The 27514-nt window shown below is 42.3% G+C and overlaps 1 protein-coding gene across 3 annotated transcripts in view; it reads right to left on the bottom strand.

The window, feature by feature from the left end:
- Nucleotides 1–27514, bottom strand: part of SLC39A11 (solute carrier family 39 member 11) — a 386037-nt gene that overhangs the window by 337471 nt on the left and 21052 nt on the right. For 2 of the 3 annotated variants that reach the window (XM_063293436.1, XM_063293437.1), the window contains exon 4: nt 5026–5184. The exons of the other annotated variant lie outside the window; for it this stretch is intronic. In XM_063293436.1, the coding sequence (XP_063149506.1) occupies nt 5026–5184 (159 nt within the window). The remainder of the gene's footprint in view (nt 1–5025; nt 5185–27514) is intronic. 3 annotated transcript variants of the gene reach the window in all.

Raw genomic sequence — 27514 nt, 5'->3', positions numbered from 1 at the left:
AAATTAAAATGATATCAGCAAAGATGATCAATAACATCATAGACACCGCTGAAACCAAACAATCTAATGTCCAAATGCCTGCTAGAATACAACTGCTTTGATCTGTTTATGGAATGCCACAAATCAGAACCATTTGTACCTCTGGAAGGTGGATATTCCATAAGTGGGGAATGCCACCGAGAAGGTCTATCATCTAGTCCATGTCCCATGAACCTTGCAAATAGGTCTTCTCTCAACTGGGCCACAGATTTGATTCTGATAAGGTGTTGGCTGATATATCCTGGTGCAGCACTATAAAGGGCTTTAAGGGTAATAACCAACACTCTGAACTGAGCTTAGAGGCTGACTGGCAAGTAATGCAGTGACTTCAAAACAAGTGTTATTCTGGCTTGAAAGGGTTATGCTGTCAGGAATCTAGCTGCCACATTTTGCACAAGCTGTAGCTTCTGGTTCATTTCCAAAGACAGCTCTGTGTGGACAGTAACCCAACTAACTAGTGAACAAGGTGTGAGTTATCATCACCAGACTATCTTGGTCCAAGTAGAAGTCCACCAGCTGAACCTGAGCAAAAGCTCCCCTGGCCATGACTTTCACCTTTTGTTTAAGCAGAAGCCAAGATCCAGGAGAACTCACAAGTCATAAACCAACTCTTGGGTGTTGTGGGGGAGTGAGACCCTGTTGAGAGTAACTACCAGAACCAATGTTACTAGATTGCCTAAATGTCTATAGACAACTATAGAGAGTTGGGAGAGTGTGAGTTCTAACCCCACCCTAGGTATGAAGCCAGCTGGGTGACTCTGGGCCAGTCACTTTCTCTCAGCCCTAGGAAGGAGGCAATGGCAAACCACTTCCAAAGAACCTTGCCAAGAAAACTGCAGGGGCTTGTCCAGGCAGTTGCCAAGAGTCAAAAACTGACCTGAAGGCACACACAAATCTATAGACAACTAGCAAGTTACACATCTTGATGAAGTGAAATGTAAGCTGGTTTTTCCCTATCCTCCAGGCCCTGGTTTGGACTTCTACGGCATCTCCAGTTTGCTCTTGATGGAGATGTACAGTTGAACATCAGCATACTGAGTGATCTATTTCATCTGAGATCCTCTTTAGATCTTTCATAACCACCTTCTCAACCATCTTCACTAGGAGTGGAAGACTGGAAATTGGGCTGAAGTTCTCAAGAATTGGGATGGTCTCTTTAGGAGAAAGCACATCACCACTTCCTTTAGAGTGGATGGTACTATGTCCACCCGTAAACAAGTGTTGATAATCTGCCAAAGCTAGCTGTTCATGCCCCAAAAAGCCTTCTGAAGAACAGCAACCCAGGAGAGACATGGGTTAAGTGTAATAGTGGCAGAATTCAGACTGCAGAGTACCCTATCCACTTATTGGGCTGCAAAGAATCCCAGATAGCAACATAAGAGGCTACCTCATTTCCTGCAGTGGACTCTGTCCAACTGGTGCCCAATCCAGAGCAGATACAAGAGATTCTATCCACCAAGGAACCTGCAAATTCATCAGATGTGCCTGTACGAATTTTATCCCTGTTTCAGTGCTGAATACCTATGACCTCACTATTTTTACTGAATTGAGTCTATATTGTTTTGTGCTTTTAAATTGTTAACAACTCTTATGAGCAATACAGGAGCGCTGGAAAGATGGGATATAAATTTCTAAGAAACAATTAACACAGCATGGTATGCTGACAAGTGGCACTCATCATTAAGGACTAACTCACAAAGCAAAGAGAAGTTCGAGCCTCTGTCTTATCTTGTTTCCCACTGCTTAATTTTTTTCCCCCTTACCTCACAAAGCCAGTTAAGGATGAAAGGCAGAACAGATGCATAAATGCATTTTGACCTACAGCATTATAGCCATCCATTTCAAAATACTCTTACCGGAAATATGTGGCAAAAGGAAGAAGGTTCCACCTGAGATAGTTACTCTGATATTCTGGTTCACACCAGAAAGCTACTGAGATCTCTACTAGCTAAACAGAAACACATTTTCCTTTGTCAGGGTTCGCTATATTGAAGGCCAAGAAATGTGATGTCTCTCTCTTCTCTCCTTGGTAGGATATTTATCAGATCCAGCATTCTGTTCTTCTTCTTCTTCTTCACCAAGTGACTGTGCTTGGAGTGTAATTGGGAAAACCCTGTCCCTTTTTCTTCTGTCTCAGTTACTAAAACCCACCCACCAAATAACAAACAGGCTAATAGGCAGGAAGATGATAAAGTGCACTTTCCCTCTAACTATCTTTCTGGGCCAGGTGATGGTATTTTTTCTCAGCTTCCTCTCACTGAGAGAAGATGTACTCTGGTGATTATTCTGGTTCTAGCAATGTATGGAACACTGGAAATGTTTAGGCATGATACACTTACAGAAATAATTAAACAGACTTTGACAACATCATGGGTTCATTCACTTACTTATTTTCCAATGCCCATCAGCAATGCCCTCCTACCCTTTACATGAAACAAACTGGTCAGTCTCTGTGCAAAGTAATAAAGGGATGCATTTCTGCCATCAAGACTGGCAGCACTGAACAACCAGAGGGAGGAAACATTGCAGTCTGACAGAACATTCCATAACTGACCATAACATAGCCATTTTACGGAGAAAAAAAAAGAACCTTAAAACTGAAATTGAATTGTGAAATTGCCAGACTGCAATATATCAAGATGTCCAATTCTGTGGCTTATTACTTAGCCCACCAAAGCCAAGATGCCTCCTTTGCTACCAGCAGCTTGCTTATCTAGTAGTTAACCTGAATAAAAGGGACCAATGTGAAAGGTTTTACTCCTGAAGGGTGTTCTCTGCATGTTCAGAGAAGAGACAGAAGGGGCATCTTTAATCTAAGTGTCTAAAACTATGTTTGTTGGAATGAATTACTTCATCTAACTTAAGTGATTGAAAACCAATACAATCTTCCAAATGTCCACTAGGATGTTTGGGACATAGTGAAACAAAATACACAAAGTATCACATTAAATATTAGGATAGAAGGATATCTTGGCGGTTCAACATTTTGAAGCTACTCCTTGACTTCAATACTGCAGACTTGGTTAGGTAATTTAGAAGACATTAGCAGTTCAATCACATTGCAGAAACCTAAAAAGGGATTCCTTCCTCACTTCAGCTTTACTTAATGGAAAAAGCAGTACTAACAAGCTGCTATAGCTATGATCTTTATCAGGACAGAGACTGAAGAAGAGGGGGAGGGAGGGAAGGAGATGGAAAAGGAGCTTAACTACATTCTCTGTGGTAAATTTAGATAAAAGAGCTTTCTCATTATTAGCAGGAAATGTCAATTTGGTTCATAAATACAAGAAAAATTGTTCTCTTGTAGCAAGACCAGTGGCATTACCTATTACATTATCCTTCTTGCATATCTGCCAGAAATCTAGGCACATTTCCTGAAACACTGTCATTTTTTGCTGAAAAAAAAATGTATAGAAACTGCTGAATATGTTTGCTCTATATAAACTTGTATCTGCTAAACCAATAGCCAATATCAACAAAGTACATAATTGTCAATCTGAAGCTTTATAAAAGATATTCATGAAAATAATTGCCTCACTCCGCCTAATCAAAGGTCCATTCCTCCAGTCAGGAACTGAGGAAATGTTTCTAACATAAAGCAGCTCTTGAGGTTACATCTCTGTTCTAGCTCTTTGCTAAAAATTGAAGGGAATAGCGTACTGCTCAAAAAGCCAATTCAGAATCTCCACACTGGGAGAAAGTAAGAATTGCCATAAACTAATTAAAACCTTCTCTTGGATTTAAAATAGAAAAGACATCTACTAGAAAGGAAATGAGAAAAGAGGCTGAGCTGTCTCATTTTTATAACTACGAAGTATATAGAGATATAAGCATCCAAATTGCCCAACAGCCTAAGGTTGGCATGGCCAAAAAGGCACCTACAGATGCAATACTGTTTGTCAAGATGGTCATTAGTGTCCATCCTAGACTTCTCTGTTTACTGTCCCTCCCACTGTGAGACAAAGAACTTGGCAGGTGGGAAAACAAAATGATTTTGGCTTCCTGATACCTAACAAGGACACAGATACAAAAAGACAGAGAAGTTGATTGTTATGGTAGAGGAGAATAATGATATCCAGATGTTTTGAATTCAAAATGTTTCAAGCTCAAAATGCTTCCAGTACACTCAGAACACTGGAACACTACAGGTAAGGTCAGAACAGGTTCTTGAAATTTTAAAATTTTTGCATGTCTTGGTGAAACCCAGGGAAAAACCTATGCTGCTGCTGCTGCTGCTACCAATGCCCCCCTACAGGGCCATAAGGTGGGAAGGTCCAAAGGTAGGCTGACAAGCACGACCAATGGGAAGACTAGATAACAGGATGGCCAGGAAGAGGAAACAGAAAAAAGACGACACCACTTCTGGTCCCTCACACTTGACCTTCCTTCCTTCTGTCTTTTTTCACTTTTCATTTGGTCTTCTTTCAACCCCTTCTGAAAGTTTTTTCCCCGAACCCAGAATGGAACAGAAAAAGAAAGCTGCAAATGCAAGGAAACCTTTGCAAACAAAAGTAGGAGAAAATCAAGTGTTTGGGGTTATAAAAGCCAATAATGTCTTAGCCCTATTCAGGTTGGAGAAGGTAACATAGGGAGAATCACTGAGTGAGGTTATCTGGAAGGCAAGGGGATGTTTTCACAATAGGCAGCAGGAGAGGAAAGGGAAACTTGTTCAGACTCTTAGCCATTATGGTACAATTCAAGTGCTGGACCCATCCTATAATAACTGTGGGATAAAAATTCATGATACAACTTCTAGATTTGGAAAATACAGTAAGGCATCAAAGGAACAAAGCACCAAAAAAACATTGTCCCTACTTCTATCTTCCCCAAACTCACCAGCAGGCTTTGAGAAGAAAGGAGGATCAAAAATGGTACACATCACCTTGGTACCATCTGCTTCACTCAGGGCAGGCCAAGAGTAATTTCCAGCACACCAAAAATTATAAATTCACCTTTCCTGGTGACCAGATTTTGAGAGCTACTCACCAGCCATGGGAGAAGGAGGTCAGCAAAGTACACAAATGCTGCTCCCAGCGTGAAGCCAACAGCTACAGGGAGGAAGGCCAAGGCTCCAAACTTCCCAGAGTCCTCAGCTAGCTCAATAGCAGGTGCAAGAAGGGACCAGTAAGAAGCAGCCAGCATAACCTAAACAACAGAAGACATCAGGCTGTTTAAGTCACAATTAAAACAACCTTACACTCATTCCCTTAGAACCCAATGAAAGAAAATTGCTGTTAACATCCTTTTTCCATTTACCAGAGAGGGAGGAACCGGTGTTGATTTATATGTAACATATTGCTCCTTAGGTTAAAAAAACAGTCAAGCAGAATCTTAGTATTTCAAATCAAAAAATATGTCACCTAGGAATCATAGAAATGCAGGGCTGGAAGAGGCCATTAAGGCTAATCTCATACTTGGTACATGCAGCATGCAAAGAAAATCTAAAAGCTGTTATCAAATGGAAATTTTATTATGGAATATAAGAGGCTTGTCTTAACCACTGTTTTCTCATTGGGGCTCCCAACAGTGCAATTTGAGCAGATCAGTGAAAGATTTTACAGCTATCCCCTGAGAACGCACAGAAGCTTTTGCAATTGCCAGTCCAACTATTGTTCCTGCTTTATTCTTATATTTTAGCCCTAGCTGTTGTTGTTGTTTTTACAAAACAAATTTTGCTTAAAAGGAAAGGCTGCAGGTGTTTCCAAAAACACGCCTGGGCTAAATCTTTATATATCATGATACTGATTGTTAGGACTTGAAGAACAGAACATTCTTAGGAAAAGGAACTGTTGGCTATATTTATTCCTGTATCCAGAGGATGCCAATTTATCCATGTGTTCAATGATCTTATATTTTCTTGATCACTGTTTGGTTAAATAAAATAATTACCACTTTAAAAAAAAATCCCTCCCTGATCCCCTCCCCACAAAAGCTTTACTGAGGTATTTTAATTGACTGGTTTTTTTCCTGGTATTCTGTATGTGCTGCCTTCGGTTTTCATCACGAGCATCTGTTTAACATTTTTATTGAACTGTGTATAATTTTAATCATATTGCTTACTACTGTGGAATTTATATGGATGATTGACTGATTATATGCCATCAAGTCATTTTTGACTCCTAGCGACCACATAGATAGATTTTCTCCAGGACAATCTATCCCCAAACTGGTCCTTCAGGTCTTCCAGTGGTGCACCCATCACCACTCTAACTGAGTCCATCCACTTTGTTGCTGGTTGTCCTCTTCTTCTCTTTCCTTCCATGTTCCCAACATTATAGCCTTCACCAGAGAGCTGGGTCTTTGCATAAAATGCCCAAAGTAGGATAATTTGAGTTTGGTCATTTGTTCCTCTAGTGAGAACTCTGGGTTGATTTGTTTGATGATTCATCAGTTTGTTTTCTTGGCTGTCCATGGTATTCTCAACTTCAAAATTCTCCAACCTCAAATTTCAAAAGCATCAATACGCTTCCTATCCTGCTTCTTCAAAGTCCAACCTTCACTTCCATAAAGTGTTACAGGGAATACAGTATCTTGCGCAATTCTGATCTTTGTAGGTATAGACACATCACGGCATTTAAATATCTTTCCCAAGGCTTTGTGGCTGCTCTACCAAGTGCTAGTTTGTGGTGTATTTCTTGATTGCTTGTTCCTTTACTGTTGATGATTGATCCTAAAAGACAGAAGCAATCTACCACTTTAATATCTTCATTGCCACTTCTAAAGCTGGTTGTTGTACCTTTTGTCATTAATTTAGTCTTCTTTATATTTAATTTAGTCCCATTTTTCACTGTGCTCCTTGACTTGTATTACTAGAGCTTGCAGATTCTTTTCATTTTCAGCTAGTAGGGTAGTGTCATCAGCATAGCACAGATTATTGATGTTTCTTCCTCCAATTTTAAAGCCATGCTCATCTTCTTCCAATCCAGCCTCCCTTAATATATATTCAGCATATAGGTTGAATAAATAAAGGGAGAGCATTACAGTCATGTCACACTTCTTTGCCAAACTGGGACCAGACTGATTCACCATGTTCTGTCTGAACTGTGCCTTCCCAACCTGTACTTAAGTTTCTCATGAGGACAATGAGATATTCTGGGGTTCCTATTTTTCTGAGCACATTCCACAGCTTGATGTGATCAACACATCAAAGGCCTTTCTATAATCAATGAAGCACATAATGACTTCTTTTTTGATATTCTTTGGCTTTCTCAATTATCCAGTGTGCATCAGCAATAACGTCTCATGTTCCTCAGCCTTTTCTAAAGCTAGCTTATGTCAAAGTCATAAGTCTTTGTCAACGTATAAAATAGCACGATTCCCATACATCCAAAGACACTATAGTAGACTTTCTCAAGTTCCAGACATACATATTTCCTCAAATGACAGCAGCATAATATTCAGATGAAATGTTTATTCTCTACTTGTTTCTATTGAGAACAATTTATGGATAAAGCTCATCTCTTAAGAAACTTTTTTTCTCTCTCTGAATGGAATTGGCAGTCAGAAGGGCAGCAACTAGCATGAAAAATATGGCAGGCTTATTCTACTGAGAAGTAATAACATCAAAATAATTTTTACAAATCAGAGGCTGGGGATTACACCAATTGTCCATTTGTAACAATAATAGTTTAAAATTGCCTATATTGATACAGAGAAGTAGCCAACTGTGCTCTCTTTTAAAAACAAGGTTTTAAAAGGAATCATGTGCTTAAAGTCTTTTCTGCCCTAACCACTTAACTTCAAATTGTCCCAGACTCTCTTTAAAGATCTACAAAGTGCCTTTTTTTTAACTCACATTAGTACGCTGTGAGGCCAATAATAAACATAAACAAGTCTCTCTTTGGCCATTTGCCCAACCCACTAGACTTCAGCTCATAAGTTATGATCCAGAACAGGAGACACCAGAAACCCCTATCAAGCTTTTCTCTACATCCATTTACTTTCTTAGAAAATGAGAAAAATGGCATGCTGAGAGTTGGAAGGCAGAATAACAATACACAGATAAAATAAAATGAGAATCCTATATGATCCTTAATGTTAAATGCCTGAGAACAGAAGAGATTAGTATTCTAGCAGGCTTTGTTATTTAGTCGTTTTTGATGCTCTGATCAAAGATCATGGGACAGCAATATAGCCTGTTGAAGGCCAGGATCAAATTAATCAAGCTCACCTTTTAAGGAAGCTGTGAACAAGGGATCAAGTCTACTGGAAGACACAATCTATCATAACCTGAATCAAATGAAGCCTGAATTAGCTCAGCTGTGGACTAGACAGGAATTCTTAGAGCCACAGCTTGAATTCAATATTTTCCTTAAAGAATTCATATTGGGTTTCTCTCTCTGTTCAACAGAAGTATGAACAGCTATGTAAGCAAGCATTGCCATGAAAATCAAAGTAATGCGAGGGTCTGTAGACAATAAATCATAGAGATATCATATACAGTGGAAGTTACTCTGAACTGTGAAGGAGTACAGAGAATGCCCTTGAAGTTCCTCATAATTAAAATCAGCAGCAAACCCATGAAATTTACTTTTCTTTACAGCACCCTCATTTGAACGTGAAAGAAAACATAACTTATTTAGAGTTATAAAACTAACAGGTAAAAATAATATTAAGTTGATTTTAGATTGCAAATGTAATCTCATTATTTGCTGGGTTCTGTTCTGATATGAAACTGCAAATAGGAAAAACCACAAATAACGAGATCAGTACATAAGAACTGCGGGGTGAGCTTATGGTTGTCCAAAGCATCATCTATGCCAGGGTTTCTCAACCTTGGTGACTTTAAGATGTATGGACTTCAACTTCCAGAAGAATTTCCCAGCCAGCCATGCTTGGGTTGAAGTCCACACATCTTAAAGTCGCCAAGGTTGAGAAACACTGATCTATGCAATGCATATGTACTCGCTTTCCTTCTCTTTGTTCAGCTGTAACAGATCTCACTGGATCAAGCTGGTTGCAAGATTCCATGTGGCTTCCTTGTAATAGTTGGCCTTTTTCTTTGGAGCAAACTTGCTCGTTTGGTGGTAGAGGATGTCATCCCACTCGAACCACATGGCTCTTGCAGGATTTTCCACTCCACATTGGTTTTTCATGATCTTGGTGAATGGGTCTCTCAGCTGTACCCATCGTATGCTAGTGTTGCCTGCAGATCAGCCACAATTCCTTCTGATCACTGCAAGCAATCAGATGGCAATATGAGTGTCCTACAGCACAACTGAGAGGCTCCTCCACTGAGATTATCAAATACATGAGCCACATGGCATGAATAAAGTGCTCAGCTTTCAGGCTTCATCTAGAGACAAAGGAGAAGCTGCCTTAGAATCTTCTTTGTTCATTGCTTTTTTTCTTCTTCTTCAAAAATGCAGCTTCTACATTCTAAACCCAAACATCAATATTATGGCCTACTATAAACTCATAATATACCTCCCACATATATGCACTGCAGTTACATCCCATACAGCTTAATGCCACACTAACTGGTAGAAATGGTTAAAAAAGGAAAAAGTAACTAAATACCTATGTATTTTGAAATCAAGCTTTCATGAAGGAAAATCAGCAAGCATCCTGTCTGTCAGCAGGCACCTGGATAAAGATGCCCCAATTTGCACTGCATACCTGGATACTCAAAAAGCCTTAGTTTTTTTATTATATCTTCTTAAATACAGTTAGTAGACATCAGATAAAATGACTTATTCTTTTATGAAATGCTAACCACTTAAAGAACAAAAAGCAAAGGTAGGAAGAAATGAGTGATTTTCTCAATGGGAGGAAGGAACAAAGAACGCAAAGTTCTGTGTTGATTTTTAACTTGTTAAATGATATTGCCTTAGCAGTAAGCTGGACAGGTTTGTTGACGATACTGAACTATTCAGGATGGTAAAAACCAAAAGTGATTGGTGATTGGTGATTGTAAAGAGCCCTTGAATAATCATTTTAAGCTGGATGAATGGTTAACCAAATGGCAATTGCAGTTCAACTTAAGTAAGTGTAAAGTGATGCACACTGAAGCAGAAAGCCCTAACTTCATGTATATGCTGATGGGATCTGAGCTGTCTATAACTAACCATGAAAAACAATCTTGGAGTCATCGTGAATAGCTCAAAGAAAATGTAACTCAGATTGCAGCAACTTTTAAAAAGGTAAAATACATGCTAGGGAACATTAGGAAAAAGACTGAAAATAAAATTGCTAACAATGTAATGCCTCTAAGGAAGTCTATGGTACATCCACATCTGCAGTACTATATAAAGTTCTGGATTCTACATTTGTAAAAAGATATACAACAGCTGGAAAAAGTGCACCAGAGGTTAATTAAAACAATCATGGACTCAAACACTTTCCTCACAGCAAAAAAACCTAGAACATTTAGGACTCTTTAACTATGAGCCAGTTCTCACAACAAGTGAAAGCAAAAAGTTCTGTCCATTACCAGAACAAGAGACAGATGGACATTATCTCTCTCATCCAAAAGAGACTAGCTTCTAACTCCAAAGAAAGAGACCCAAGAAGGTGAACCTTGATATCACTATAAATAGGTTTTGCATTTGATATATAGCAATCACTAGAATTCTTTGAGAATGGCTTCTCTGACTGTTCTCCAATAAATCTGCTTACCAGTTCTTGTAACCTTGAACAGCTGTTCATCTATTTCTAGTCCAGCTTGCCAGAAGAAGCCTGGCATTAGGTTGGAAAAAATGGTGAGTGAGAGGAGAGATGGTTGAGGTATGTAAAATCACCCACAGCATGGAGAAAATGGACAGGGAGTTTTTCCTCCTTATCTCAAAACCCTAGGACCAGGGGTAACTTGTAACAGACAGTAAGATCTGATAATGTCAACCCCATTAAAGCAGCAAACTCAGGAAACAAGAACAACTTGGATTTTTGGAAAGTTCTTACTGCTAGTAAGGTATTAGAATCTTGAGAGCCTATCAAAGCCATTCTCTAGTTCAGCTTATCTCTAACCCAATGTTTCTCAACCTTGGTAACTTTAAAATGTGTAGACTTCAACTCCCAGAATTCCCCAACCAGTCCACACATCTTAAAGTTGCCAAGGTTGAGAAACACCTATCTAACCTAATCAAGACAGAGTTTCTTATGCTTTCCTCCTTCTTCTGGGTTGAGGTGTCTCTTCTGTAGTGGTTCTGTTTCCTCTCCCATGTTTCAAGGACCTGCTAGACATTCCATTACACAAACATATCCTCAATTAGGGTCCACAATTTATCCTTTCCATTTTTTTCCACTCACAGTTCTAATAAAATATATGCTACTGTCCCCCAAAATGAATCAGAAAAGGAACTTCTGGCAGGGAGAAAGGAATAGCTTACCAGCTTCCACTATTGTCACTTTTAGAGAATATTTTCTGTGATGGACACTACTAAGCCTACATCAGTTGGAGGCAGAAATAAACAGCAAAAACAAAAAGGTGCAACTGTAAAGCTGTGTTAGACTAACACTAGCCTATAAAACACAATACAACTGCATTCTCTGTGATAGCTAGAAGGATCAGGGTCAAACTTAAAAGCTTGAGACCAGGTCCACTACAGTAGCAACACACAGTGATGCTGCTGCTGTTCCTTCTCAGTTCCTGGAAGCTGTGGAGATCTGGATGGAGAACAACAGGCTTCAGCCTGGCAAGACTGAGCAGCTTTGCATTTGGGGGTCTTCTGTATTTGGGGATTTACCATCTTTGGTGCTGGATGGGGTTGCACTGCCCCAAACAGACCCAGTGAGCAATCTGGAGGTCCTTTTGGACTTAGGACTCCTGCTCAAAGAGCAGGTGACAGTCACAGCTAGGAGGGCCTTTGTACAGCTTCATGTTGTGCATCAGTTGTGCCCATTCCTGGACCAGGAGGCTCTACTCTCAGCCACACATCCCCTAGTCACTTCCTGAATGGATTCTGTATCATGCTCTACACAGGGCTGCCCTTGAAGAGTATCTGGAAGCTTCAGCTGGTGCAAAATGCAGTGGTGCAGCAGTTATGTGTACCCCAAGAACTGCACATGTTATACCTCTGCTCCCTGAGGGGCACTGGTTGTCAGTTTGCTTCCAGGTCCAATCCAAAGTGCTGGTGATGACCTTTAAAGTCTTACATGCCATACGGCCAGGTTATTTGAGGAACTGCTTCTTCCCAATTATATCTACCTGTCCCATCAGGTCTGGCAGGAGAGGCATGTTGTGGGTCCCATCGGCCAAGAAGCTTTGTTTTCTGCTGTGGCAGCCGCCCTTTGGAACATCATTCTCCTCGTGGTGAGATTGGCCTCAACCCTGTTGGCCTTCTAGAAGGCCCTCAAAACCTGGTTTTGCCATCGGGCCTGGGGATCCCATGGAACTGTAGAGCTTGTTAAATGGTTGGTGTAAGTATAAACTGTACTCTTTTTGTTATTATAGTTTTTAACTGGTTTTAATTGGTTTTAATAGCTACGTTATGTGGATTGTTAATTTTTATTTCAATTGTGTACACCACCCAGGGTCACATGCAAGTGAGATGGGTGGCTATATAAATTATAAACAAATTATAAACAAATAAATAAATAAAATAATCTGCCCCTCCCACTGAGAAACAACCCACTCTGTTTGTTAGGGCAAGAAAAAGAGATGTTACGGTTCAAACCTTGGAACTGTTATATATATATGGCTTGCTTACAGGTGGCAGTTGCTGGTTTCCTGCTCTAGTACCATTTTTCTAATATCTGTAATAATCAACTAGCTTATCAAAAGCTCTATTTATCTATCTATCTATCTATCTATCTATCTATCTATCTATCTATCTATCTATCTATCTATCTATCTATCTAATTTATCCCTACCCATCTCCTCCCGTCAGGGGACTCTGGGCGGTTTACAACAATTGATTAAAAACCATAACCATAAATACACAGAATAAAATACAGTAATAAATAATATAAATAGAGGCAAAAATAAAGAATCCAGGTGGTGAAAGAATCTAAAACAGTCCAAGTGTGGGAGGAGTGGTCTATAACAACCATCCCCATGTAGCTCTATTCCCCTCTCCACCCCAAGCGAGGCGGCAGAACCAGGTCTTCAGACTCCTTCGAAAGGCCAGGAGCGATGGGGCCAATCTCACCTCCGGGGGCAGCATGTTCCACAGGGCGGGAGCTACCTCGGAGAATCTCTGCTTGCTAGCCTCCAAATCTGAGTTACAGACAGAGTGAAGCCCAACACTTTCCCACCAAATTTATAGGGGCAGATAGCCAAGCTGAAGAACAGCTATAATGCAGTAGGATCGCCGGTCCTCGTCTTACAAAAATATGTATGATGCCCTGAAATGGAGAACATACCCATATTGGAAGGCAGACGAGTGCAGCATTTTTATTTATTTTATTTTTTAAGGTAAGTTTCACAACTTCTTCTGGCATACCCTGTGGAATGAGACAGCTGGAGTGCAGGATCCCATCCAAGTTTGCTGGCATTCAGTCCAGTGTGTGTGTGTGTTTAATGGGGTATTTTTGCTGCCATAATTATCTTATCAGTGACTCACAGCACTGACAAGCTTCGTGGTTCCTTAAAGAGAGCAGAAGCCACTGGCTGCTTTCCATCACCATCCAAAAAATAAGAAATAAAATCCAACAATGAACTGCCACAAAGATCAAACCAAATTAAGAGCTACAAAGAGAACATTCAAATGCTGAGTACCACAAGACGACAGGACAATTAAGAGATGGGGTGGTAAAAGAGCAGGTTTATAGTCACTCACCTTGGGTTTTCAACAGAGTTGTGTGATTGATTTATTTTAAAAAAGAGATCAGCTTAGCATTTAGATTCTTGGAGTGGAAATAAAAAGCATTTTAAAAGCTTTTTTTAAATATCCATTCAATTGTGTCCAATTCTCAGAGACTGCCTGGACAAGTCCCTGCAGTTTTCTTGGCAAGGTTTTTCAGAAGGGTTTTGCCATTGCCTCCTTCTGAGAGGGTGTGACTGGCCGAAGGTCACCCAGCTGGCTTTGTGTCTAAGGCAGGACTAGAACACACGATCTCCACGATCTCCCAGTTTCTAGCCTGATGCCTTAACCAGTACACCAGACTGGCTCTCTTTAAAAGCTTACTGGGAAATAAAAAGGTAGTAGAAGAGAAGCACTTGTTCCACTGACATTAATTTTGCTGGAAGTCCTGGCAAATCCAGCATGTCTCATTAGCATGTGCATTAACATGTAAATTGAGTTCATCCCAGGATGCAACTCTCCTGCTGTTGAAGAAGCTGTTTGCTGCCACTCCCACTTCCTCTCTCTCTCTTCCTCCTTCTTCACCCCAGGGAGAAGCAAGCAAGCTGCTCCGCTCTTCGTTCATCAGGGCCATGTGCTTGGGCCTTGATGAAGGATTGTGTCCCTTTCTTCCATGCAGTCCTTGGCAGCAAATAGGGCTGAGGGTTTAGGGCAAACTAAGTATTTAGAAAGAAAAGAAGAACAAATTTCATCTTTTTCCACCAAGATGGATGTAAAAGAACCAACAATAAAGTCAGTAAGATATTCTTTTACTTATCTTTAAACCTACCATGTCTAAGCATGTGAATCTTTATGCTTGGGAGGGCTGAGTGTGTAAGATCCATAACCTGTATTTCTCTGATGTGCTCATTAAAGCTATTTTAAGATAATATTCTTTTTCTCTGCCAGCTTCTCAACTGTGTTATAAGCTCTGCTCCATTTCAGTGGTTCTAGCAGGCCACTAAATTGGCTTCAAATTTTATATTATTTAGCAATAGCTACCAGGTGCATCTGGAACAGGCCTATTCCAGATGTGAGCACTGGAGGCAAGAAGACAGGCATGGGAAGGCGCTATGATGAAGACTAAAACAACCATTCTAGTCCTCCCCATGCATTACTTCCATGTGTGGAGGGTGAACTGAATGCCACCTCTACCACCACATCCCAGCATTCCTACCATAGGGGGAAGAATGACTGACTACAGTATTAACCTTCCCACTACAGTTGGGCAACTGGAATGTAGAGAAGAACATACCGCATGACATTTTTAAAAGTAAAATTAAATCTAAGTATTTAAAGCTACAAAACAAAGAAAATAGAGCACAAAACACAGCAAAGTAAGAAGGGTTTTTTGGCAAAAAGCTGTTACCTTCATATATTGTTGTTGCCGTTGTTTTCCAAAAACTCTAGGTTTTCCAAAAACCAATAGACTCAAAGAACTGAAATAGTCTTAAAAGACATATAGTGAAACTTAATTCTGGAAATCCACCATTACAGAATGCCTGTTAGGCAGCCATCCAACAAGCTCCACTTAAAACCCTCTGACAAAGGGCAGATCTTGTCCTTCTAAGAAACCAAGACCTATTCTCAGATTGCTCCATCTGAATGTTTTTCTAAAGGTTCACTGAAATCCCTTTTCTTATCATCTGTCTCAAAGACAAGTTTAAGCACCCGCAGTCCAAAGTACAGATGGAACTGTGAGAAATGCAGGACGAGTGGTGGCAGAGAAAGGCTGAGCAGGTAGAACACTATGTGGACATGCCTACCACCAGAGACTTCTTCAGTGCCATAAAGCCAGTTTATGGTCCTTCTAAATAAGGAAGCTCCCCCTTGCTGTCATCTGATGGGCCAAGCCTGATCAAAGATCAGGAAAGACTGAAAAACCACTGGGCTGAACACTCTTCCAGCCTACTCAATAGGCCGTCCACAGTTGATTGTGATGTCTTACAGCAGATTCCTCAGCTGCCAGTCTCGGATGCCCTAGACCTGCTTCCGTCTATTGATGAGATCAAGAAAGCGATCTCACAGATGAACTCAAATAAAGCAACAAGGCAGGATGGCATTCCTGCTGAGATCTACAAAGCACTAGACTCAAACACCTTACAGGCATTCCAAGACATCTTGGAGGACATTTGGTCCACAGAGGAGATGCATGACAACTTCCGCAATGCCCTCATTGTGGCTCTCTATAAAAACAAGGGAGGCAAATCAGACTGCAGGAACTACAGAGGTATTTCACCGCTGTCCATCACAAGTTCTTTGCCTGCATTCTCCTGAACAGACTTGTCACTGTCTCAGGAAGGAAACTCCCAGAGGTGCAGTGTGGCTTTCGGCCAGAATGAAGTACAGCAGACATGATATCTGCCATGAGGCAAGTCCAGGAGAAGTGAATCGAGCAGAACAAGTCTCTTTACTCTGTGTTCATTGACCAGACAAAGGCATTTGACACTGTAAACAGGGAGGCTCTCTGGATCATCCTAAGATGTAATGGATGCCCAAGGAAATTCGTGAAGTTTATCCAGCTACTCCACGATGGAATGACGGCACAGGTTCTTTACAACGGTGATACATCAGCTGCATTTGCCATTTCCAATGGGGTAAAACAGAGTTGTGTGCTAGCCCCAGTCCTGTTCAATCTGTTCTTCGCTTGCATGTAGTCATGTGCTGTCCAAAGTCTGAAGGAGGGAGTGTACATCAGGTACCAACTGGACGCCTCTTTCTTTGACCTTCGCCACTTGAACATATGGACAAAGTGCCTCCATACAGTCATTCAAGAAACCTCTTTGCTGAGGACTATGTGCTCCTGGCACACAAAGACAGTGATCTACAGTTTATGTTGAACAAATTCTCAGACTCTGCTATGCTCTTCAGCCTGACTATCAGCCTGAACAAGACCTAAGTACTTTACCAGCCCATACCAAATAGCAACCCCATAGAACCAAAAATCACTGCTGACGACACCCGGCTGACAAATAAACAGCTTCAAACACCTGGGAAGCATCATCTCGAGCGATGGGTCTTTGGACAAAGAAATTGACTCCAGGATCAGCAAGGCCAGCCAGGCACTGTGGCGGCTGCATACCAGAGTGCCCAATCAACACAACATCCATATCTCCACAAAGTTGAAAATCTACTGAGCTGTGATTATCCGTTCTCTCCTATATGGATGTGAGTCCTGGACTCTGCACTGAAGACACATCAAACAACTGGAGAAATTTCACACACGCACTCTCTGCTCCATCCTCAGCATTCATTGGCAAGACCATGTTCCAACCTGGAAGTCTTGGATCCACCAGCATTGAGTCCCTGATTATCAGAGCCCAGTTGCAGTGGGTAGGACATGTCATCAGAATGAATGATCACCGTATGCCTTACCAGTTGGTCTACAGTGTACTGGAGTCTGGGAATAGACCTCAAGGTTGATCATGCAAGCACAACGAAGACACTATTTAAGAAACCCTACGCCACTGTGACATCCAGCCAAGAGAACTAGAAGCTGCTGCTGCTGACAGAACCGAATGGCAAGCCCTGTGCTATGAAGCCTCCACTGCCTTTGAAGACAGGCACCACCAAAAACTGATAGAAAACCGTGAGTGGCATCACAGAATAACACCCACAGTTACTAGAACAATGAACTTCAGTGCCCCCATTGTGCTAGACTCTGCACTTCCAGACTGCAGAGCCACCTCCATGTCCACAGATGAACTGCACAACAGCGTGTTTACTTCAAACCCAAAGAACTACCAACCATATAGATATATACTAATTCACTGATGTGAGCCAGTTTGGTGTAGTGTTTAAGGCACCGGGCTAGAAACTGGGAGACCCTGAGTTCTAGTCCCGCCTTGGGCACAAAGCCAGCTGGGTGATCTTGGGCCAGTCACTCCCTCTCAGCCCTAGGAAGGAGGCAATGGCAAACCCCTTCTGAAAAACCTTGCTGAGAAAACTGCAGGGACTTGTCCAGGCAGTCTCCGAGAATCAGACATGATTGAATGGATTTAAAAAATTATTTTTGCTGATATTCTTCAATGACAATGCCCAGAACTAGACAGAGTCCTTCAGAAAAATGCTTTCTGTCCAAAAGAGAAAAAGTATTTTTTTCCTGGTATAACCAGGAACTGTATTAGCCTCAGTATGGGGATGTACCTGGTTGACTTTGTCTGGTCCTAAACACTAAAAAGAGTCAGGCTTGGTTAGAAGTGAATTCCGCAGCTGCACATAAGACTAGGAAGTCAAAAACAAAAAAAACCTGGAACAGGTTAATAGCACACCATATTGGTGCCAAGAGACCTGAATGTTCATCCTCCACTTTGTGCACTTCATTGGATTATTGCAAAGCTCTCTATATGGAGCTGTCCTTGAGGACCACCCAGAAGCTACAGCTGGTTCAAAATACAGTGGCACAAGCAGTAATGGGCATCTTTCAGTGTGCCCATGTGTCACCACTGCTATGCCAGCTGCATTGGCTGCCAGTCAGCTTCCAAGTGCAATTCAAAGTGCTGGTTATCACCTATAAAGCCCTGTATAGCCCAAGGCCTGGATACCTGAGAGACCACTTACCTCCAACTGTTTCTGCCTGCCCAGTACATTCCAGCAGAGAGGGTGCATTCCAGGCCTCCTCCATTAAACACTGCCATCTTATGTGTCATGCGTACTGATGGCGAGCAGGAGGGGGGCCCTATCCAGGGGGGAAAACGCATGCGTAGTACTGAGGAGTTAAACAGCCATTCAAAGAGACACAGATCAGACCCGCCTTAACCTCTGGGGTTTATCTGTCTGGGTTTTTCCCACGTTTCTTCAGTTTGTTAGGATTTTCTGTCTAATGTAGCAGTAATAAAACACTAGAGACCTACTCCTCGTCTCAGCGTGATTCCTGACTGTTAGGACATTATGGGACCAAGGAAGCCTGCCTTTTCTGTTGCAGCCCCTCCTTCTAGAACAGCCTCCCTCCAGAGATAAGGACGGTGCCCTCTCTCCTGGGGTTTCAGAAAGCTCTAAAAACCTGGTTTTGGTCCCAGGTCTGGGGCTGATGTATTTACTGTTTCTCTAAGGCTCCTGTCCTGTTGTGTTTGATTTGTATTGTTTGTAAGACTGTTCTAGTCCGAGCTGTTTGTTTGGTTTAATGTTTGTTTTGTTTTGTTTTGTTTTTATGGTTTTTTTCTAGTTTTTCTAGTTACCCAGAATCCATTGGAGTTGGGAGGCTTATCAATTCAAATAAAAATAAAAATAAAATAAAAGACTGAAGTATTCACCAAATTTGATTTGAGGGCAGCATTACCTTTTTAGTTCCCCCATCCCTCTGCTGAGTCACATTTAGTCTACTAAATCCCATACATATCTTTTGAACATACTACTCATCAAACCATATTCGTGACTCTCCTTAATACAAGCCATTTGAAAATGGTTGCAGTGCACTCTGTCTTAAATTTTTCTTGTGATGCAACACGCAAGTTCTGTCTCCCAGTCTGTCTCTATTACTGTATTCTCAGTCGATCTAAAAGGATTATCCCATTTTCAGGATAAACTATTTGGGGGGGGGGGGGGAAAGCCTAGTCTTCATTTCAGGTAAATACAGGACTTACCCATTCTTGGCATGAAATGATGTAATGAATCAAAAGTTAATCTTCTTTTATGTTCACCACACATTAACTTAATAGGACTTGTTTGTCTCTGAAGATAATGGTTTGTTAGCGTTTCCAAGACTTCAGACTTGTCTAATTTCTCTGCTTCTAGTCTTGTTCAGGCATTTCATTGGATGTGTGGAAAGTTCAGAGTTCAGGGTAGAAAATGAGGCTGTGCACACAGACCTGCCCTGCCTCTGTCCAGTCTCTATGTATTTAGGCAAGACGTCTGAGGGGAAGTGGTACTCACATTGGCTGTTTTGGATTCTGAAACATGGAGAAAGCAGTGTTCACATTCAAACCAATGCAAGTCTTTCTCACCTTCGGACCTCCCACCTAAAAGCATGGTGTTTGTAGAGAATACGCCTGTCTATTTTCCACTTTGTGCACTTCATGTGTTCAGGTTAACATCTGAATGGGGCTTCTGTGAGTAACTTTTCAGTCAACAACCTGCTGTTAAATTCTTGTTAAAAAGGGAAAATAATCTACAGGAGACAGTAGATATTCCCCTGCCCTTCAGCTTGCAATTTCCAGTTCAGTGTAGAGAGTAAGGAAGTTGATTTTGATGGCGATATGCAAGCTTCATTGCCAAAGCAACAAGGGATGAAACATGTTTAAGTCCACAACAGACAGATATCTGGAAGAGGCTCAGAAAGACACCTCCCTAAGTCACAGGAGTATAAGAAGGGGGAGGGCTTGCAGCACAATCAGATTTGCAAGATTCTGTTGTTATAGCCGATCTCAATAAATATAGTTTTAACCTTCCTGTGGAGGTAATTTCCTGGTCTGGACTACCTAGAAGGTTGACATTCAGCCAGCCGTTGCCCAACCATCCACTTAACTCTGAAAATTTCATAGCTATTTGACATTTGCTTAATGTCAAATAGCTATGATACAGCTATTTCCCTGGCAAGAACAATAGGTTAACTTTTAATTTACCACAAAGTCAGTCATGGCATCATGGCCCATGGACTCCACTTTGCTACTTTTCATTACTAATGGAGCTGATTAGCTAAAAACACAAACTTAATATGCTTTTCTGTGAATGATACTGATCTATTCATCCAAGTGACTTTTAACTTGCTCATAAACTGCCCAGAGTCGTTTGTCGAGATGGGCAGTGAAGAAATGTGATAGACAGACAGACAGACAGACAGACAGACAGACTCATTCTTGCTGATGGTGAGACAACCTGTCTTTGCTTATCTGATTCTTTCTCTTAGAAATGCAAGGAACATTTAAACAGCATTGTGATACATGAGGAATGTTCTCTTTTTTCCCCTGAATAGGACACAGAGTTCTCCAAGTAATGCTAGAAAGTGTGGCATTTGGTATGCTATCACCCAAGTTGTTTTTCAGAAACAATGATGTCAGATTATGGATCAAATTCCTTGCATCTGAGCCAGTCAATTGCTGGTAGAAAGAAATAAGCACATTCTTAGTTTAATTATATTTGTCATTCCTCCAAGAGGGAGAAGAACTGGCATGTTCAAAGCAGCTATCCTAAATCAATTGGCATTGTAACTAAAAAGAAATGGCAATAAACTTGCCACCTGCATGGATCTAGATACATTTAACCAACACAGGCAAAGCAAATTGCAAATCCCCCCCCCCACCTCATTTTAAAAAGTTAGCTTTTGGGCACCCTCCTTTTAGATAGTTTTTTTAAAAAATCATTAACATTTTCCATTAGAGCCTTAAAATGATAGCTATTACATTGCCAGATGCATTCTTTGTATCCAGGCCAAAACTGCTACCTGGGAATTAGAGCAGGCAGGTGATATTTTTCATTAGAGCCATTTTTGGCAATGAACTGGAATAAAAGTTTTTGAGCTCTGGAAAGCTCATCAGATGGGGGGAGGGGGGATGAATTTAATTAACAACAGATCTAGCCTTCTGCAGTTCACTGCATCTTCTGATTCTATATTTCCCTTCGGCATGGAAAGGTAACCCCTTGATGCTGAAGAATCTTGCACTCTGTGTGAGGAAGAAAAAGATTACCCATGATGCGCAGGTCAAGGGTAGCTAGCTTCCAATGTGCTTAGCCAGAAGAAATGTTTATCTTCCACCAATTTCAAAGGAATTAGACAAGCTGCTTGACTCTCTTGACTTGGATCCAGAAAATATTGCTTCTGCATGCAAGAGGAGGCCTGATTTTGCCTTCCAGGAGCAGTCTTTGGCACTACAGAATATGCTGTTCTGAACAGTGCCCTGACTCTGGGGTACTTCGCTTCTGCTGGAAGACACAAGCTTGAAAAAGAAACACTCGCGTGGGCAGAAACCAATTCTGCTCTTTGTAGAATCCAAATCATCTCCTACTACAACTTCTGTGCAGCTGACATCTCCATGCTTCCACCTAAGTGTGCAGAATGTGAAGAAAAAATTGGCTGCTGTAGTTTTCCCTAAGCCATTGCTACTTCCTGCACTTTCTCTCTGCTGATTGATTAACATGCTTTAAGACTACTTTTCCACAAATCTCAAAAGCAGTTTAAACATAAAATATGTCATTTTTGAACTTTCTAAAAAGACATTCTGGAGAGGTGACTGTTCCAACTAATGCACGTGTGTAGTGAAAAGTTTATTTATTTTTGCATTTCCATTTCACCTTCTCTCTGAAAGCTCAAGGCTATTCACCTGGGTGTCTCCTTTCAAGTTATGTCCAAAACACACCTATGAAACAGGTTGGGTTGAGAAATATGATTAGCATAAGGTCACTAAATGAGCTCCATTGTTAAGTGGGGATTTGAACCTGAGTCTCCCTGATCGAAGTCCAACCCTTTAATATACACAATCACACACAGCATGCATGTACATAGTCATACACACATTCACACTCTCCAGTGGGCTCCTTCTGAACCCACTCGCCTTTCTTGCCTGCAGTTTTGCTGGTCATTGACCAAATAAATATGATTTGATTTGATTTGCCTGCAGTTGGCTTAGTAATAATATATTATGGATCCTGTGTGGGAGGCATGAAAGGAAGAAGAGTACTGGGTCCAAGGGTAGAACTGGCGGGGGGGGGTGTGTGCTGGGAAGAGTGGAGGGCTGAATCTTTGTGGGAGGTTCTGGGTTCTGGCCTGTGAAGCAAGGAAGGGAGGAGGAGAACCGAATCTTTGGATAGGGAAAGCTAGATCCTAGATTGACAGGCAGCAAGAGCAAATGAAGGCGGATCCCAGCTGGGGGGGTGGGACTGGCAATGGGAGAGTGGGTGGGCAGCAAACTGGACAGAGTTGGGGAAGACCACAATGACTGGGGATAGGCAAGGACCTAAGAGGTTTGGGGGTGGGGGTAGAGGAAGAAGAAGGGTTGGCATGGAAGGAGGCAGGAAAGAACATAGACCAGAAGCTGGAAGGCTTAAAGCCTGTCTATATGAGGGACTATCTCTTTTGCTATGAACCTAGACAGTTTCAACTCTCAGAAGTTTGGTTACCTGGTATGTGGGAAAGGGCTTTCTCCTGTGTGGGTCCCAGCGGAAGAACACTGTCCCTATGCAGGGGCACTTGTTCCTATTCCCCCAGCATTTACAAAAATGGCAAAAACGCACTTCTTTCACAAGGTCTTAAGTTAAGTCCTTAAGTTAATCAGGTTTTAATTATTTAGATTTGAATTTTATTTCTTTTACTTTAACTGTACTGGGTTTGTATTCTGTTCTATTATTGTAAGCCACCTTGAATGCTTATATAAACAGAAAACAGGGTAATAACAATAACAACAATAATGAAGCAAAAATTCAGGACATGATATTTATATAAATATCAAGGGAAACTCAAGGCAGGCGGGTTTTGTTTTTGTTTTTTTACAAAAACAGGGAATATATAACAGATCAGGAACTGACTCACAGATTAGGTAACAGGTTTGTTAATCAAGTTCCCTGTGAAATATATCAGAGAGCTCAGATTTCATGTAGCACAAGGTAGGGTGATAAAAAGGTTCCTACAAATGAGGCAAAAAGCCATACCCAAGCCCTGTGTTACAACTTCCAAAATGACTTCGGGGGTGTGCGCCTTACTGAGCAACTGAGCCAGATTGTAAGTGTCCTGTAATGCAGCGTCTAGTAATTAGACACTGTTCCCAAGCAGTCCCAAAATACCTCATGCAGAGAGGAGGTACCCAGTAAATGGCAAAACCCTAAAAAACTACCAACACTTACAATGGTACTTGTCTAAACACTATCCTGAATGTAGGTAGAAGTTTAGGTGGCCCAAAGGGATGTAAACGTCTGCCTCTTGTCCTAACAGCCAGTAACCACGCTGAGACAAGGAATAGGTCTCTAGTGTTTTATTACTGCTACATTAGACAGAAAATCCTAACAAACTGAAGAAGTGTGGGAAAAACCCAGACAGATAAACCCCAAAAGTTAAGACAGGTCTGATCTGTGTCTCTTTGAAGGGCTGCTTAACTCCTCAGTACTACGCATGCGTTTTCCCCCCTGGATAGGGGTCCCCTCCTGCTCACCATCAGTACTCATGACATCACCCTCCCCTCCAGATTCGCATTCCATTTCAGCCCCCTCCCTTCCAGAGGTCTCATGAGAGTCCATCTCCCCCTCCAAACTCCCATGGGAACTGGGCAATGATGGAAATTCTTCAAAGGAAAACTCCTCCACGGACGAATCAGTGCTGCTCTCCAGGTCTGATAACGCTTCTGGCCCAGGTGGCTGCTGCTGGAAAATAGCTAGTTAATTAGAAGATTCTTCCTCCCTCCCCCTTGGGAAATGCAAGCCGGAGGTGGAGGGCTGCGGCTCCCCCTCCTCCTCTCGCTCTGGCCTCAGAGCCTCTGGAGGGGGTGGAGGTTGCCAACTTACGAACTCCTCTGCTTGGGATTCCTCTGCTTCCTCAGCCAAGTGAGGAATCCCTGGTAGAGTGCGAGGCTTGGGTTTGTGAGGGAAAAGCTGATGGAATCGTTGAACCAGTGCTGGTGCATGCACATCTCTGGCATTTTCCCACATGCGCTCTTCCTCAGGGTACCCTTTCCAGCGTATTAAATATTGGATGCCCCTTCCCCTCCCCCTAGAGTCCAGAATTTCCTCGACTTCGTATTCCTCCTCCCCCTCCACAATTACTAGAGGTGGGGAGGGGCAGTTGCGATCGTAAGGCGCTTGGGGGAGGGTCTTTGGCTAGCAAGGCTCTGTGAAAGACTGGATGGATTTTCATGGATGCTGGCAGCTTTAAGCGATAAGCCACTGGATTTATCTGCTGTACCACAGTGAAAGGGCCCACAAACTTAGAGTCCAACTTCTTGGAGGGCCTGGTAGAGGTCAAACACTTGGTAGAGAGCCATACTTTGTCTCCTACCGCAATCGCTGGCCCCTCTTGCCTGTGAGCATCTGCAGCTCTCTTGTAAGCACTCTTTGCCCTGTTCAGCTGCTCCTTTAACAACTCCTGTGCGGCTTGTTGTTCTTTAAGAAAATCAGCCGCGGCTGGAACAGTTCCCTGCTGGGAGGAGGTGGGCAACACCCAAGAGTTAACCCCGTAGAGTGCCTGGAAAGGGGACATCTTGGTAGAGGACTGTACAGAATTATTATATGTAAATTCTGCCATGGGGAGTAGGGCTGGCCAACTGTCTTGCTGATAAGTGGTGTAACACCTGAGATACTGCTGTAACCACTGGTTAATTTTCTCAGCTTGCCTGTTACTAGCCGGATGATGCGATGATGATAGGTGGATCTGGACCCCTAATGACTGGAAAAGGGCCCTCCAGAACCTGGAAGTGAACTGAGGGCCTCTGTCACTCACCAAGTGATTCACCATGCCTCTATACCTAAAAACATGGTCCATAAACAACTGCGCTGTGGCTTGCGAAGATGGGAGGCCCTTGCAAGGAATAAAATGCGCCATTTTAGTGAAAAGGTCCACCACCACTAGTATGGAAGTCAGCCCCTGGACCGGGGGTAAATCAGTGATGAAATCCATGGAGATTGCATCCCAAGGCCTACTGGGGGTGGGTAGGGGTTGCAAGAGTCCTGTGGGCTTCCCTGGGAGAGGCTTGGCTCATCTACAGGTATGACAAGAAGCAATGTAGCCCTTTATGTCTGCAGTCATCTTAGAACACCAGTAGTCTCTCAGAGCTCTATGGAGAGGTTTGAAAACACCTCCGTGGCCTGCTGTTTGATGATCAGGGCAAAGTCTCAGTACTTCTTCCCTCAATGAGGGGGAATGTATAATCGCCCGCTATGCCAGAGGATTCCTGCCTCCACATTAAATGGGGAGGCAGTGTCTTGCGGGCCCCCCTAGAGGTCATCCATCCTGGCCCTGGCATACGGGTCCTGTTGCTGCTGAGCTCTGACTCTTGTAAATAGGTCCTCTGCTTGTCTGCCTGCTGCTAAAATCTCTGTCTGGTTCCCCCTCATAGACTGCTGAAAGTTGTGAGGTTGTAATATAGTAGCCTGTACCTCCTGGTGAGTAGCGGGGGTTGCCTGAATGGATCAAGACAAGGCATCTGCCAAATGGTTCTGCACCCCAGGAACATAAGAAATAACAAAATTGAAACTGGAGAAAAACTGGCTCCATCTGATTTGGCGTGGGGTGAGGGATCTGGTGTTTTGTAGAAGCTGTAAATTCTTGTGATCAGTGAAAACTTTCACAGGAAAGGTTGCACCTTCTAGGCAGTGCCTCCACTCTTGAAATGCTGCTTTAATTGCTAGCAACTCCTTGTTAAAAACATCATAGTTTCTCTCTGCTGGTGAGAGCGTGCGGGAGAAAAATGCACAAGGGAGCAATGTATTCTCTGTTTTGTTTGTATATTGCAATAAAACAGCACCAATAGCAATATCTGAAGCATCTGAATGCATCATGAATTGCTTCGTGGGATCAGGGTGCTTTAAAAGTGGCTGGGATGCAAAGAGTTGCTTAAATTCTTGGAAGGCTGCTTGCTCTCTCTCCCCCCAAATGAATTTTGATCCTTTCTTCAAAAGCTGTGTGAGGGGTTTAGCCCGGTCACTAAATTTATTTATGAATCTCCTGTAAAAATTGCAGAAACCTAGAAATTTTTGTACCTCTTTCATATTTCGGGGGGCGGTTGCCAAGAGAGAATTGCCTGGACCTTAGAAGGATCCATGGATATGCCTTCTGTTGATATTTTATAGCCCAGGAAATGTAATTCAGTTAAAACAAAGGCACACTTCTCTAGCTTGGCGAACAGCTTGTTCTCTCTCTGTCTTTGTAAGACATTACGTACGTGGGTTACATGAGTTGTAGCATCCTCAGAGAATATTAATATGTCATCTAGATAAATGACCAGATACTTATCTAGTAAATCAGAGAAAATTTGATTCATAAATCGGGAAAATATGGCTCCTGCATTAGACAAGCCAAAGGGCAAAACAAGGTACTCAAATTTACCAAACCTAGTTTCGAAGGCAGTCAGATATTCATGCCCCTCTTTCATCCAGATCAGATTGTACGCATTCCTGAGGTCCAACCTAGTAAAAATGTGTGCTTTTTGTAAGCGATCCAGCAGATCAGATATTAGGGGGAGTGGGTAATTTTCCTTGACCGTGAGTTTATTGAGGGAACTGAAATCATGCACCACTCTCATGGGTGCCTCCTGGGTTGCCGGTGCCAACGGGTCAGGCTTCTTTGGTACGAAGAAGGTAGGAGCAGACGCTGGGGAAGTAGATGGTTGGATGAAACCCTTTTGGAGATTAGAATCCAAGTAATCCTTTAAGACTGATGCTAGGGAGAGTGGAGGGCAAAAGGAAGAGGGGCCAACCAAGGGCAAGGTGGATGGATGATATTCTAGAGGTGACGGACTCGTCCCTGGGGGAGCTGGGGGTGTTGACAACCGACAGGAAGCTCTGGCGTGGGCTGGTCCATGAAGTCACGAAGAGTCGGAAGCGACTAAACGAATAAACAACAACAATCCTTTAAGGTGGCTAGTTCCTTGGGGGACATGGGATATTGTTTCCTTGCTGGAATCTTGGCTCCTGGTATCAACTCAATGGTGCAATCACAGTCCCTATGGGGGGGTAGTGCTGTGGCCTCTTGTTCGCCGAAAACGTCTGCGAAATCTGCATACTTGGCTGGCAACTGGACCCCCCCCCCTGCTTCTGTGACTGCGTTGGTTGCTGGAGAGAGGAGAGTGGCTTGAATCTTGTGGTGCTGGCATTCCTTAGCTGGGAAGGAGATTGCTCCC

This window comes from Candoia aspera, chromosome 2 (genome assembly GCF_035149785.1).
Source record: "Candoia aspera isolate rCanAsp1 chromosome 2, rCanAsp1.hap2, whole genome shotgun sequence".
Classification (NCBI taxonomy): Eukaryota; Metazoa; Chordata; class Lepidosauria; order Squamata; family Boidae; genus Candoia; species Candoia aspera.
This window is presented reverse-complemented; position numbering and strand designations above follow the sequence as displayed.